This window comes from Mesoplodon densirostris, chromosome 10 (assembly GCF_025265405.1).
Source record: "Mesoplodon densirostris isolate mMesDen1 chromosome 10, mMesDen1 primary haplotype, whole genome shotgun sequence".
Lineage (NCBI taxonomy): Eukaryota > Metazoa > Chordata > Mammalia > Artiodactyla > Ziphiidae > Mesoplodon > Mesoplodon densirostris.
Window position 1 is genome coordinate 25800633 of NC_082670.1, and position 12499 is coordinate 25813131.

Here is a 12499-nt window from a genome sequence, read left to right on the forward strand (position 1 = left end):
CTAATAAGAACCTGCTGTATAAAAAAATAAATGAAATAAAATTAAAATTAAAAAAAGTCTTTTAAAAGACTTTTAAGTACAGTGTCTATAAAGATGGAGAGGAACTGGTGGAATCCAACTCCACTGATTTCTTTTTTTTTTTTTTTAACATCTTTATTGGAGTATAATTGCTCTAAAACGTTGTGTTAGCTTCCGCTGCACAACAAAGTGAATCAGCCATATCCCCTCCCTCTTGCGTCTCCCTCCCACCCTCCCTATCCTACCCCTCTAGGTGGTCACAAAGCACCGAGCTGATCTCCCTGTGCTATGCGGCTGCTTCCCACTAGCTACCTGTTTTACATTTGATAGTGTATATATGTCCATGTCACTCTCTCACTTTGTCCCAGCTTATACTTCCCCCTCCCCGTGTCCGCAAGTCCATTCTCTATGTCTGCGTCTTTATTCCTGTCCTGCCTCTAGGTTTGTCAGAACCGTTTTTTTTTTTTAGATTCCATATATATGTGTTAGCATATGGTATTTGTTTTTCTCTTTCTGACTTACTTCACTCTGTATGACAGACTCTAGGTCCATCCACCTCACTACAAATAACTCAATTTTGTTTCTTTTTATGGCTGAGTAATATTCCATTGTATACACGTGCCACACCTTCTTTATCCATTCATCTATCAGTGGGCATTTAGGTTGATTCCATGTCCTAGCTATTGTAAATAGTGCTGCAATGAACATTGTGGTACATGACTCTTTTTGAATTATGGTTTTCTCAGGGTATATGCCCAGTAGTGGGATTGCTGGGTCATATGGTAGTTCTATTTTTAGTTTTTTAAGGAACCTCCATACTGTTCTCCATAGTGGCTGTATCAATTTACATTCCCACCAACAGTGCAAGAAGGTTCCCTTTTCTCCTACCCTCTCCAGCATTTATTGTTTGTAGATTTTTTGATGATGGCCATTCTGACTGGTGTGAGGTGATAACTCATTGTAGTTTTGATTTGCATTTCTCTAATGATTAGTGATGTTGAGCATCCTTTCATGTGTTTGTGGGCAATCTGTATATCTTCTTTGGAGAAATGTCTATTTAGGTCTCCTGCCCATTTTTTGATTGGGTTGTTTGTTTTTTTGATATTGAGCTGCATGAGCTGCTTGTGTATTTTGGTGATTAATCCTTTGTCACTCCACTGGTTTCTTACTTAAGATCCAGGATGGGAGTTGGGGATTCTATGTATCCCTGAAATTGGATAAGACATTTTGAGAATATGACTGTGTATTTTTTTTTTGTAGGAAGTAGGTCTACAGTGTACATCAAATTGTCAAAGGGGTGTGTCTCATAAATTATTAAAAGCTACTAAATAATTCCCCTACTTTCAGATAGGATTGCACAGAACCAATTTAGTTAAGAATCTGTTATATTTAAAAAAATTTTTTAGCGGGCACTTTCACAGCAGTGACCCATACAAGTGTTTCACAGTTTCCTTTCTCAGGGAAATCTAACTAATCTAACTAATGCTCCCAGTCTACTTTTTCAACCTTAATCAACTGGTAGCCCTTGGGAAAGCTGAATAATTTCAGTCCTTCTAACACAGTGCTTCTCAATGATATTATTATTGAGAATTACTAAAAAAAATATTATTACTGGAGCAGCAACAGTAGCAGCACCTGGGAGTTTGTTAACAGTACGAATCCTTGGGACCTACTGTATCAGAAACTTTACAGCAAGTAAACATTTTGGTATTTCTCTTCTGAGCTTCTTGAGTATAATCTGTGAAAATATGCAATCACTATGTTATACACCTGAAACTAACATAATATTGTAAATCAACTATACTTCAATAAAAGTTAAGAAATGTAGAGCTCTAAAAAAGCCCTGTTGCTGCTTTTGGGGTCATCATCTTTACTTTTCCCCCAAATTGTACTTCTAACAAAAGAAGAATTTTCTTTTTTCATATGATAGGTTGCTAAAGCATCTTGTCAGTCTAATACTCTGTATTTGTTTAAAATCAGCAAGATCTTTGTCTTTTGGTTTCCTGCATTTATATCTTGAGTTATACCACATGACTTCTTCATGGAAACTTTGACTTTTCCATGAGGCATGAAAAGCTAAAGTGATTAAGGTTGCACAGCTATCTTGTGGCAGAACCTTGAGTAAAATCCATGGATTCTGATCCCCAACACTGGGCACTTTTCATAATCCACCTTGTCAATTTGCATCCACCTAATCACCCATAATGAGTTCATTATTTTATAGGTGTTAAGCCTGTTTTTATTTGCCCCAGGGCTTACTAACTGGAAAGTTCTCATGTTTCCTCTATCCATACAAGACTCTTACTTTCCAGACATTTTAATTGCAGTAATTCTTTGGGAACACAGTCACAGAACCTACTATGTGTTAGGTGCTTTGGAATATACCAGCAATAATAATACTATTTGTGTGTGATTGAATAACGGCAAACCCTCTCATGTACTTGTCTTATCCCTTGCTGCATGCAGCCCTGTGATGTAGGCAGACCTCTTAGCTTCCAGCTCATAGCCCTTGATAACGTGTTACATACCTGCATGAACAAGCTAGCTGTAGAGGTAAAAGGCTAGAGAAAAATTTTCTTTTCTATTTTATTAAGGTTTTCAGGCAGAGATGCTCCCAAACCATCTCATGTAGAGATTTGTTCATCCTCCTGTTAAAGGTTATTGCCAGTCTGGCTTGGTGTTGCTTTTTACATTGTGTCTCATGACCTGGAAAGAAATGGTCTCAGGGTCAGAGGGCTTCAAATCATTGCTATTCTTCTTTATGAAATGTTAATAGTCATAACTCTATGAGAACCAAGAACTTCTGTTAATCAAGAGATCCCATAAAGAGAATGAAAAGTATAGCCACAAATCTGGAGAAGGTATTAATAAGCATATAACCTCTGTAGGATTAGTACCCAGAATATAAAACTCACAAATCAATAAGGAAAAGACAAGCATTCCAATAGAAAAAAAGGCAAATGACAGAAATGGGAATTTCATAGAAAGGAAAATATGTTATTACTAAACATATAAAAACTTGCTCAACCTAAAAAGTAATGATGAAAATTCAAATTAAGGCCACAATGAGATGCTCTTGTATACTCACTGGACTGGCCAAAATTAAGAGTCTGATAATCCTAAGTGCTGACAATTATGTGGGTTACTGGGAAGTCATAAATACAGGTGGTAGGAATGTGAAATGACACAACCACTTTGGAAACAACATGGCACTGTCTTGTAAGGTTGAACTTGCACCTACCCTATGAGCAGACAATTTTCTTAGAGGCATATACCCTAGAGAAAATTCCGTACATGTTTGTAGTAGCAAAACCTGGGAATTACCCAAAAGTCCATTGGTGACAGAATAGGTAAATATATTGTAGTACTTTCACAGAATGCAATGTTGAACAGCAGTGAAAATGTTTGAACAACAGTTATATGCAATAATAGGGCTAAATCTTGGAAACATAATATTGAGTGAAGAAAGCAGGTCTAAGGATATTATGCCATGTAGTCTATTTTCTAAAGTTCAAAAAGAAGTAAAATTCAGCAATCTCCTGTTTAGGATACAAACCCATGTGAGAAAACTATTTAAAAAATGCAAGTGTTTTTTTCTGAGAATGAGGAGGAAGTGGGTAGACTTGGCCAGGAGCACATAGACTGGAGAGCATCTTGACGGTATTGGCTTATGTTGGCTGAATTTATGGTACATTCACATGAGTTTTCTGACTAGATGATTCATATTTTACGAAAACATGATTTGTATCTTCTGTGTGGATTGTGTATACATAATACACTGTTTTTTGTGTTTTTTTTTTTTTGGTGGTATGCGGGCCTCTCACTGTTGTGGCCTCTCCTGTTGCAGAGCACAGGCTCCGGACGCGCAGGCTCAGCAGCCATGGCTCACGGGCCCAGCTGCTCTGTGGCATGCGGGATCTTCCCAGACCGGGGCACGAACCCGTGTCCCCTGCAGCGGCAGGCAGACTCTCAACCACTGCGCCACCAGGGAAGCCCCATAATACACTTTTAAGAAGAGTAAATGAATAAGTTTATTTTCCTATTGGTCAAGGAAAAACACATGGGCTTGGTTGATGTAACAAAGTAAGGCCTTTAGTTCTTTCTGTGGTTATTACCTAACCGAACGTTGACCGTTTCATGCAGTGTCCTTGGCTTTCCTGTGTGGCCTGAGGCCTGAGGAGGAGAACTGTGAGACCTCTGGCTGCAGCTATGTGCAGTGTGATTTGACTGTCGCTGTGGGGACAGAGAGCCTGCCCGAATCATGGCCTTATTTCTACACCTGTGAAGAGAGTTCCCGATGCATCTGTGCACAAGATCGTTGGACGGAGTCCATCTTTCCATCTTTCTCAGGCCTCTTCATCAGGTAACCCAGTCCTCTCCCTCCCTGACCTTCCCCACGAATGCACAGCCAGTGGATTAATGGAATTCTCAGGAATGGCAGGCTGTGTGGACACAGCCCTAGGGCCAACCCTCTTGTTGGAGGGACTGTTCCATTGTGGATTCCAGCCAGTCTGCATATCAAAGAGTCTCCTGTCTTTTCAAGTGTTCAAGAGAACATCTGAAAAATCTGCCCAGTAAACAGCCTGCTTTGTTCTTGCTTAGATTTTAATATTTATCTTCCGATCCAGAGCAACATCTGGTGAATGCCAATGGGGGAAAAAGATTAGACATTATGAAAAACAGAAGGCTCTTTTCCCGTTTCCTTTTTCTTTTCTTTCCAAACAGATTCACAAGTATGAGAAAAAGTCATAGAGAAATCCAGCAGATTGTGCAATGTTTATTCAGAAGAAAGGGGGATGCATGGGCCAAAGGACTGTAGATCTAGGATTTAGAAGCCATAAGCTTATAAGTTTTTGAACTTAAAAAGCAAACAAATAAATACCACAACTTTCCAGGTAAAAATCCCCTTTTCTAAACACATTTAAAAAAAAGTGTGGCCCTGTCGGTTGCTCTGGATGACCTTCATTTCTGCAAGCAGCTCCCTTTCTGTGAAGTGTGATATTTCAGTGCTGAATGTGGCCCTGCGTCCTTCTTTATTTCTTATCTAGATAGAGTGGTTACATCCGATTATTTAATAAAGGCCTCTTTCCCCATTAAAAGATAAAACTAAACAAGACCAACTACCCAGAGGAAAAGCAAGAACCAGCCCTTTCCATGGCAGTCAGAATTTCTGATGTCCTAAGACAGCCCGTGTTTGTTTGTTTATTTATTTACTTTTTAACATCTTTATTGGAGCATAATTGCTTTACAATGGTGTGTTTCTGCTTTATAACAAAGTGAATCAACTATACATATACATATATCCTCATATCTCCTCCCTCTTGCATCTCCTCCCACCCTCCCTATCCCACCCCTCTAGGTGGTCACAAAGCACTGAGCTGATCTCCATGTGCTATGCGGCTGCTTCCCACTAGCTATCTATTTTACATTTGGTAGTGTATATAAGTCCATGCCACTCTCTCACTTCGTCCCAGCTTACCCTTCCCCCTCCCTGTGTCCTCAAGTCCATTCTCCACATCTGCATCTTTATTTCTGTCCTGCCACTAGGTTCTTCAGAACTTTTTTTTTAGATTCCATATATATGTGTAAGCATACGGTATTTGGTTTCTCTTTCTGACTTACTTTGCTCTGTATGACAGACTCTAGGTCCATCCATCTCATTACAAATAGCTCAATTTTGTTTCTTTTTATGGCTGAGTAATATTCCATTGTATATATATATGTGCCATATCTTCTTTATCCATTCATCTGTCAGTGGACACTTAGGTTGCTTCCATGTCCTAGCTATTGTAAATAGTGCTGCAATGAACATTGTGGTACATGACTCTTTTTGAATTATGGTTTTCTCAGGGTGTGTGCCCAGTATTGGGGTTGCTGGGTCATTTGGTAGTTCTATTTTTAGTTTTTTAAGGAACCTCCAAAGTGTTCTCCATAGTGGCTGTATCAATTTACATTCCCACCGACAGTGCAAGAGGATTCTCTTTTCTCCACACCCTCTCCAGCATTTCTTGTTTGTGGATTTTTTGATGATGGCCATTCTGACTGGTGTGAGATGATATCTCATTGTAGTTTTGATTTGCATTTCTCTAATGATTAGTGATGTTGAGCATCCTTTCATGTGTTTGTGGGCAATCTGTATATCTTCTTTGGAGAATGTCTATTTAAGTCTCCTGCCCATTTTTTGTTTGGGTTGTGTGTTTTTTTGATATTGAGCTGCATGAGCTGCTTGTATATTTTGGAGATTAATCCTTTGTCAGTTGCTTCATTTGCAAATATTTTCTCCCATTCTGAGGGTTGTCTTTTTGTCTTGTTTATGGTTTTCTTTGCTGTGCAAAAGCTTTTAAGTTTCATTAGGTCCTATTTGTTTATTTTTGTTTTTATTTCCATTTCTTTAGGAGGTGGTCAAAAAGGATCTTGCTGTGATTTATGTCATAGAGTGTTCTGCCTATGTTTTCCTCTCAGAGTTTGATAGTGTCTGGACTTACATTTAGGTCTTTAATCCATTTTGAGTTTATTTTTGTGTAGGGTGTTAGGGAATGTTCTAATTTCATTCTTTTACATGTAGCTGTCCAGTTTTCCCAGCACCACTTGCTGAAGGGACTGTCTTTTCTGCATTGTATATTCTTGCCTCCTTTATCAAAGATAAGATGACCATAGGTGCATGGGTTTATCTCTGGGCTTTCTATCCTATTCCATTGATCTCTCTTTCTGTTTTTGTGCCAGTACCATACTGTCTTGATTACTGTAGGTTTGTAGTATGGTCTGAAGTCAGGGATCCTGATTCCTCCAGCTCTGTTTTTATTTCTCAAGATTGCTTTGGCTATTCCATACAAATTGTGCAATTTTTTGTTCTAGTTCTGTGAAAAATGCCGTTGGTAGTTTGATAGGGATTACATTGAATCTCTAGATTGCTTTGCGAAGTATTGTCATTTTCACAATGTTGATTCTTCCAATCCAAGAACATGGTATCTCTCTCCATCTGTTTGTATCATCTTTAATTTCTTTCATCAGTTTCTTATAGTTTTCTGCATATAGGTCTTTTGTCTCCTTAAGTAGGTTTATTCCTAGGTATTTTATTCTTTTTGTTGCAATGGTAAATGGGAGTGTTTCCTTAATTTCTCTTTCAGATTTTTCATCATTAGTGTATAGGAATGCAAGAGATTTCTGTGCATTAGTTTTGTATCCTGCTACTTTACCAAATTCATTGATTAGCTCCAGTAGTTTTCTGGTAGCATCTTTAGGGTTCTCTATGTATAGTATCATGTCATCTGCAAACAGTGACCGTTTTACTTCTTTTTTTCCGATTTGGATTCCTTCTATTTCTTTTTCGTCTCTGATTGCTGTGGCTAAAACTTCCAAAACTATGTTGAATAATAGTGGTAAGAGTGGACAACCTTGTCTTGTTCCTGATCTTAGTGGAAATGGTTTCAGTTTTTCACCATTGAGATTGATGTTGGCTGTGTGTTTGTCATATATGGTCTTTATTATGTTGAGGTAAGTTCCCTCTATGCCTACTTTCTAGAGGGTTTTTTTCATAAATGGGTGTTGAATTTTGTCGAAAGTTTTTCTGCATCTATTGAGATGTTCATATAGTTTTTCTCCTTCAATTTGTTAATATGGTTTATCACATTGATTGATTTGCATATATTGAAGAATCCTTGCATCCCTGGGATAAACCCTACTTGATCATGGTGTATGATCCTTTTAATGTGCTGTGGGATTCTGTTTGCTAGTATTTTGTTGAGGATTTTTGCATCTATGTTCATCAGTGATATTGGCCTGTAGTTTTCTTTCTTTGTGACATCTTTGTCTGGTTTTGGTATCAGGGTGATGGTGGCCTCATAGAATGAGTTTGGGGGTGTTCCTCCCTCTGCTGTATTTTGGAAGATTTTGAGAAGGATTGGTGTTAGCTCTTCTCTAAATGTTTGATAGAATTCACCTGTGAAGCCATCTGGTCCTGGGCTTTTGTTTGTTGGAAGATTTTTAATCACAGTTTCAATTTCAGTGCTTGTGATTGGTCTGTTTATATTTTCTATTTCTTCCTGGTTCAATCTCAGAAGGTCGTGCCTTTCTAAGAATTTATCCATTTCTTCCAGGTTGTCCATTTTATTTGCATACAATCGCTTGTAGTAATCTCTCATGATCCTTTGTATTTCTGCAGTGTTAGTTGTTACTTCTCCTTTTTCATTTCTAATTCTATTGATTTGAGTCTTCTTTTTTTTCTTGATGAGTCTAGCTAATGGTTTATCAATTTTGTTTATCTTCTCAAAGAACCAGCTTTTAGTTTTATTGATCTTTGCTATTGTTTTCTTCATTTCTGTTTCATTTATTAATTCTTCATACTTTGATCCAGCAATTTTACTTCCAGGATTTTAAGAAAGCAGTTGGAAATATGTAACATTTATGAAGAACTATAGTCTTCAAAGCTTTAGGTATATTAACAAAATCAGTTGAAATGAAGTAAGTGTTTAGTAATAAAGAATGAATCTAAGTGACAGTATACTAAGAACCTTGAAAAACCATGGTGTAGAATATTTAACCAAAGAAGGAAATGCTTACAATATCCTGAGGAGTGAAAGGTACAGGTCACAAAATAGTGCCTCATTGAAATCCTGATGGTGTTTATAGTACATGTACATGTGTCACACAACAGGTGATTGGGAAAAAGACCGGAAGGATGTATTCTAAAATGCTGATAGTGCCTATCCCTAGGGGGCTGGAAGACTGATCATATTTGTTTTCTTCATTGAGTTTTTATGTAATTTTTTCAGTGAACATGTACTAATTTAATAACCAGAAAACACAATATAAATTTTACATGGGGTGCTAGGACTATCATGTGCTAAATAGCTTACCTTGGTTCCTGTTAAGATTGTGCTTGTGAACCCAGAGAACTACTTTCCAGGATCTTTGCAAAGAACCCATTGCTATTAAATGGTTTAACCCCCTGCCAGCCAATACCACTATGGACTTGATGTCATTTGGCAAAGACAGACATTTCTATCTGTGGCAGATATATGCCCAGTTTGTCCATCCATCCATCCATCCATCCATCCAGTAGTTATCAAGTGTTTATTATGTTCCAGGTACTGTGCCAGGAGCTGGTGACTCAATGGTGAATGAGATGCAAAGTCCCTGTCCTTAAGAGTAGAGGAGGAGGCCAGACAATAAACAAGATGATCACATGTTCTGATAAGGGGTATAAAGTGATAAAAAACAATGGAGGCTGCTTTTTAAAATTTTTTTTATTTCATTTTTTGTTATTATTATTTTTTAAATTGCAGTATAGTTGATTTACAATGTTGTATTAGTTTCAGGTGTACAGCAAAGTGATTCAGTTATACAAATATTATATATATATATATATATATATATATATATATATATATATATATGTTGTTTTTCAGATTCTTTTCCCTTTTAGATTATTACAAGATACTGAGTATAGTTCCCTGCGCCACGCAGTAGGTAGTGATATCAAATGATATTTGTCTTTCTCTGTCGGGCTTACTTTACTTAGTATGATAATCTCTAGGTCCATCTATGTTGCTACAAATGGCATTATTTCATTCTTTTTTATGGCTGAGTAATATTCCACTGTGTGTGTGTGTGTGTGTGTGTGTGTGTGTGTGTGTGTGTGTGTGTGTCTATATATCTCACATCTTTATCCATTCATCTGTCAATGGACATTTAGGTTGCTTCCATATCTTGGCTATTGTAAATAGTGCTGGAATGAACATTGGAGTGCATGTATCTTTTTTTTTCCCCCAAGAGAAAGATACTTATTTATTTATTTTTATATTTTTTTACATTTTTTTTGAATTTTATGTTATTTATTTTTTTATACAGCAGGTTCTTATTAGTTATCCATTTTATACATATTAGTGTATATATGTCAATCCCAATCTCCCAATTCTTCCCACCCCACCCCCCCTGGAGTGCATGTATCTTTTTGAATTATAGTTTTATCTAGATATATGCCCAGGTGTGGGATCACTGGATCGGCTCAGAGGAGGTTTCTCTGAAGAAGTGCCTTTTAAGCTGAGCTAAGGACAAGTGTCATTATGGAGAATCAGGCAGTGGGGGCAGCAAGTGCAGAGGACCCATCAAGTTTCATGAACTGTCAGAGGTCAGAAGGGCAGGAGTAGGGTAAGAAGGAGGGAAAGTGGCTCGAGAAGAGCTCGGGGAGGTATTAAGGCCTCAAAGGCCATAGTTAGGAGTTTGGATTCTTTTCTAAGAACAGACTAAGTATCTTTCTAAAGTCACACAGTCAAGCCCCGGCAGTATCAGGACTGGAACCCAAGGCTTCTTACTCACAGTGTACTCAGCATGTTGCTGTATTGTCCGCATCAGTAACAGAGCCTTGGCCGGGCTGTGTGGGTCCAGGAGATTTGAGACAGGAAGCAATTTCAGGCTAAGTGAGGGAGACAGAATGATGGCATGTGTTTTTACTGCCTGCCATAGAGAGTGCCTCCAAGGAGAATATCTGCTTAGTTTTGGATCTGATTGGACCGACTGAAAGAGCAATAGATTGGGACTCAGGAAACTTAGGTTCTAGAACTCTCTCTGCCACCATTTGGACCAAATATTCTTACCACATTCCCTCAAAATAAATATTTGTGTGCATGCGTGTGTGCATGCACATCCATATCATCTATATCTGTGTATTTCTCTATGTACATATATGTCTATAGTTAAATCTGGCCAACTGTGCTCCTTAATTTGTAGGATGGTTGTGGAAGAAAACATGACATAGTAATATTAAGAAACTTTGAAATTTTGCAAATGTTAGTCCAGTTTTGATATCCTGGTGGCTCTGCTCATCTTGATGATGGCTTTTTAATGAAAAAATTTCTAGTCATATAATCAGGGCCAAAAAAGAAAAGAAATATGAGCTAAAGGTTGTGAAAAAGTCTAAGCCAGCAGAAAAGAGTTTTAACTCTTTCAGAGCAAAAATAACATGATTTGTTTTCACTTTCTTCTTTTATCGGGAAGCAGGGCACACAGGGTGGGAAGCAGCCTGGAAACACAGGACAATGCAAGGCAGAGTCAGGGATGCCATGGTGGCCAGGCCTATGCCTGACATCACAGAGGTGGGAAGGACCTTCTGTACCATGGTCATTAGTCTTTCCTGGGAAGATCAGTGGCCCCACTGTGACATCTGCTTCTTCTGTCGTGTGCCTATGACTGCAGGGAACAGACTGTCTCCTCCGGGAACGGTCTGGAAAGCCACAGTGACCCTTGTTACAGCATCGACAGATACCAGCAGGGTCTTCTACTGGGGGACTAGCTGTTAGAGGACTTGCTGAAGAAACAGGCTTTGTTTAATTTGTTCAGGACTCGGTCAGCTGGAGTGACCTTCTAATGGCAGGTGATATATATTGTGTTGCTTGAGTCACTAGCAAAATGGAACAATCCACTGTGAACTGGCGGGCATTGCTACAGGCAGATGAAAAGAGGGCAGGGTGACTTATTTCATTTTACTCTAACCTTTGCTGACGAAGAACCTAGAAAGGGCAGAAGAAGTCTTGTTAGGAGGTGGAAGCCCATGATCAAGAAAGGTTGTAAAGGTCACTCCTTCCCTTGAGCTCAAGTCAGTATCCCAGATCATCATATGGTGAGTATAAAAACCTGATTATATGAGTGAAGATCCACAGTTGGAAATGAACATGAGAGGGGAGCACAGAACAGAGAGAGATGACAGGCAAATATTCTTTCCCTTGCCTAAGAAGCAAAAAAAGGGAATTCTGAAAAGGTAGACAACTAAGTTTACATTATCCCTGACAAAATTCCAGAATGAATTATTAATCAGATGGCTTGTGAGCCTTCAGAAATGGGAGTAGCAATCTGGGAACCAATTCACAAGGAACTAGATGGTGTGGAAAACCAACTTCATTTCCTTTTTGATGGCTTTATAAGAGATTTATGATGACAATGGTGATGGAGAGCTTTTTAAACTATTCTAGCAACCCTCCTACCCCCTGCCCCCCAGTAGCAAAAGAAAGGTTCTAGCTTCAAAGCCCAAGGTACCCTATCACAGAATCAAGTTGCTTTGAAGTCAGGTGTTTTATTTGAAAAGTCCATGTGAAGTTTTCATTCTACTTCATCATATTTCCATAGTTTTCTAAATATTACATTTAATTTGAAAGTTAAATTACTTTGCTTTGCTTTTCTGAATCTTTGCATGCAACTGTCACTCCAGGAGCAGATGCTTTGTTTATCCTGTGGCTTTGTCTACCCCTGGACGATGGCTCAGCTAAATGGATGTGTAGCTACATTACAGGCTCAGATTCAAAATGTATTTGAGCAATGGGTCCACATCAGTGAGACGACCTGTAACAACAATGAATGTAAATTCCCACATTGACATTTCAACAGTAATACCACCTATGTCACTACCACCTAAAACTATAACAAGAACTGACTTTATTGGACACTTCCTTGCACCAGATTCTGGACAGGTCCTTTTGTAGGCTTCATT

General features: G+C 38.4%; 1 protein-coding gene across 1 annotated transcript in view; it reads left to right on the top strand.

Annotated features, from left to right (window-relative positions):
- PKHD1 (PKHD1 ciliary IPT domain containing fibrocystin/polyductin) overlaps positions 1-12499 on the top strand; it is a 426879-nt gene that overhangs the window by 67768 nt on the left and 346612 nt on the right. Inside the window, exon 33 of the mRNA XM_060110064.1 lies at positions 4162-4381. Within this exon, the coding sequence (XP_059966047.1) occupies positions 4162-4381 (220 nt within the window). The remainder of the gene's footprint in view (positions 1-4161; positions 4382-12499) is intronic.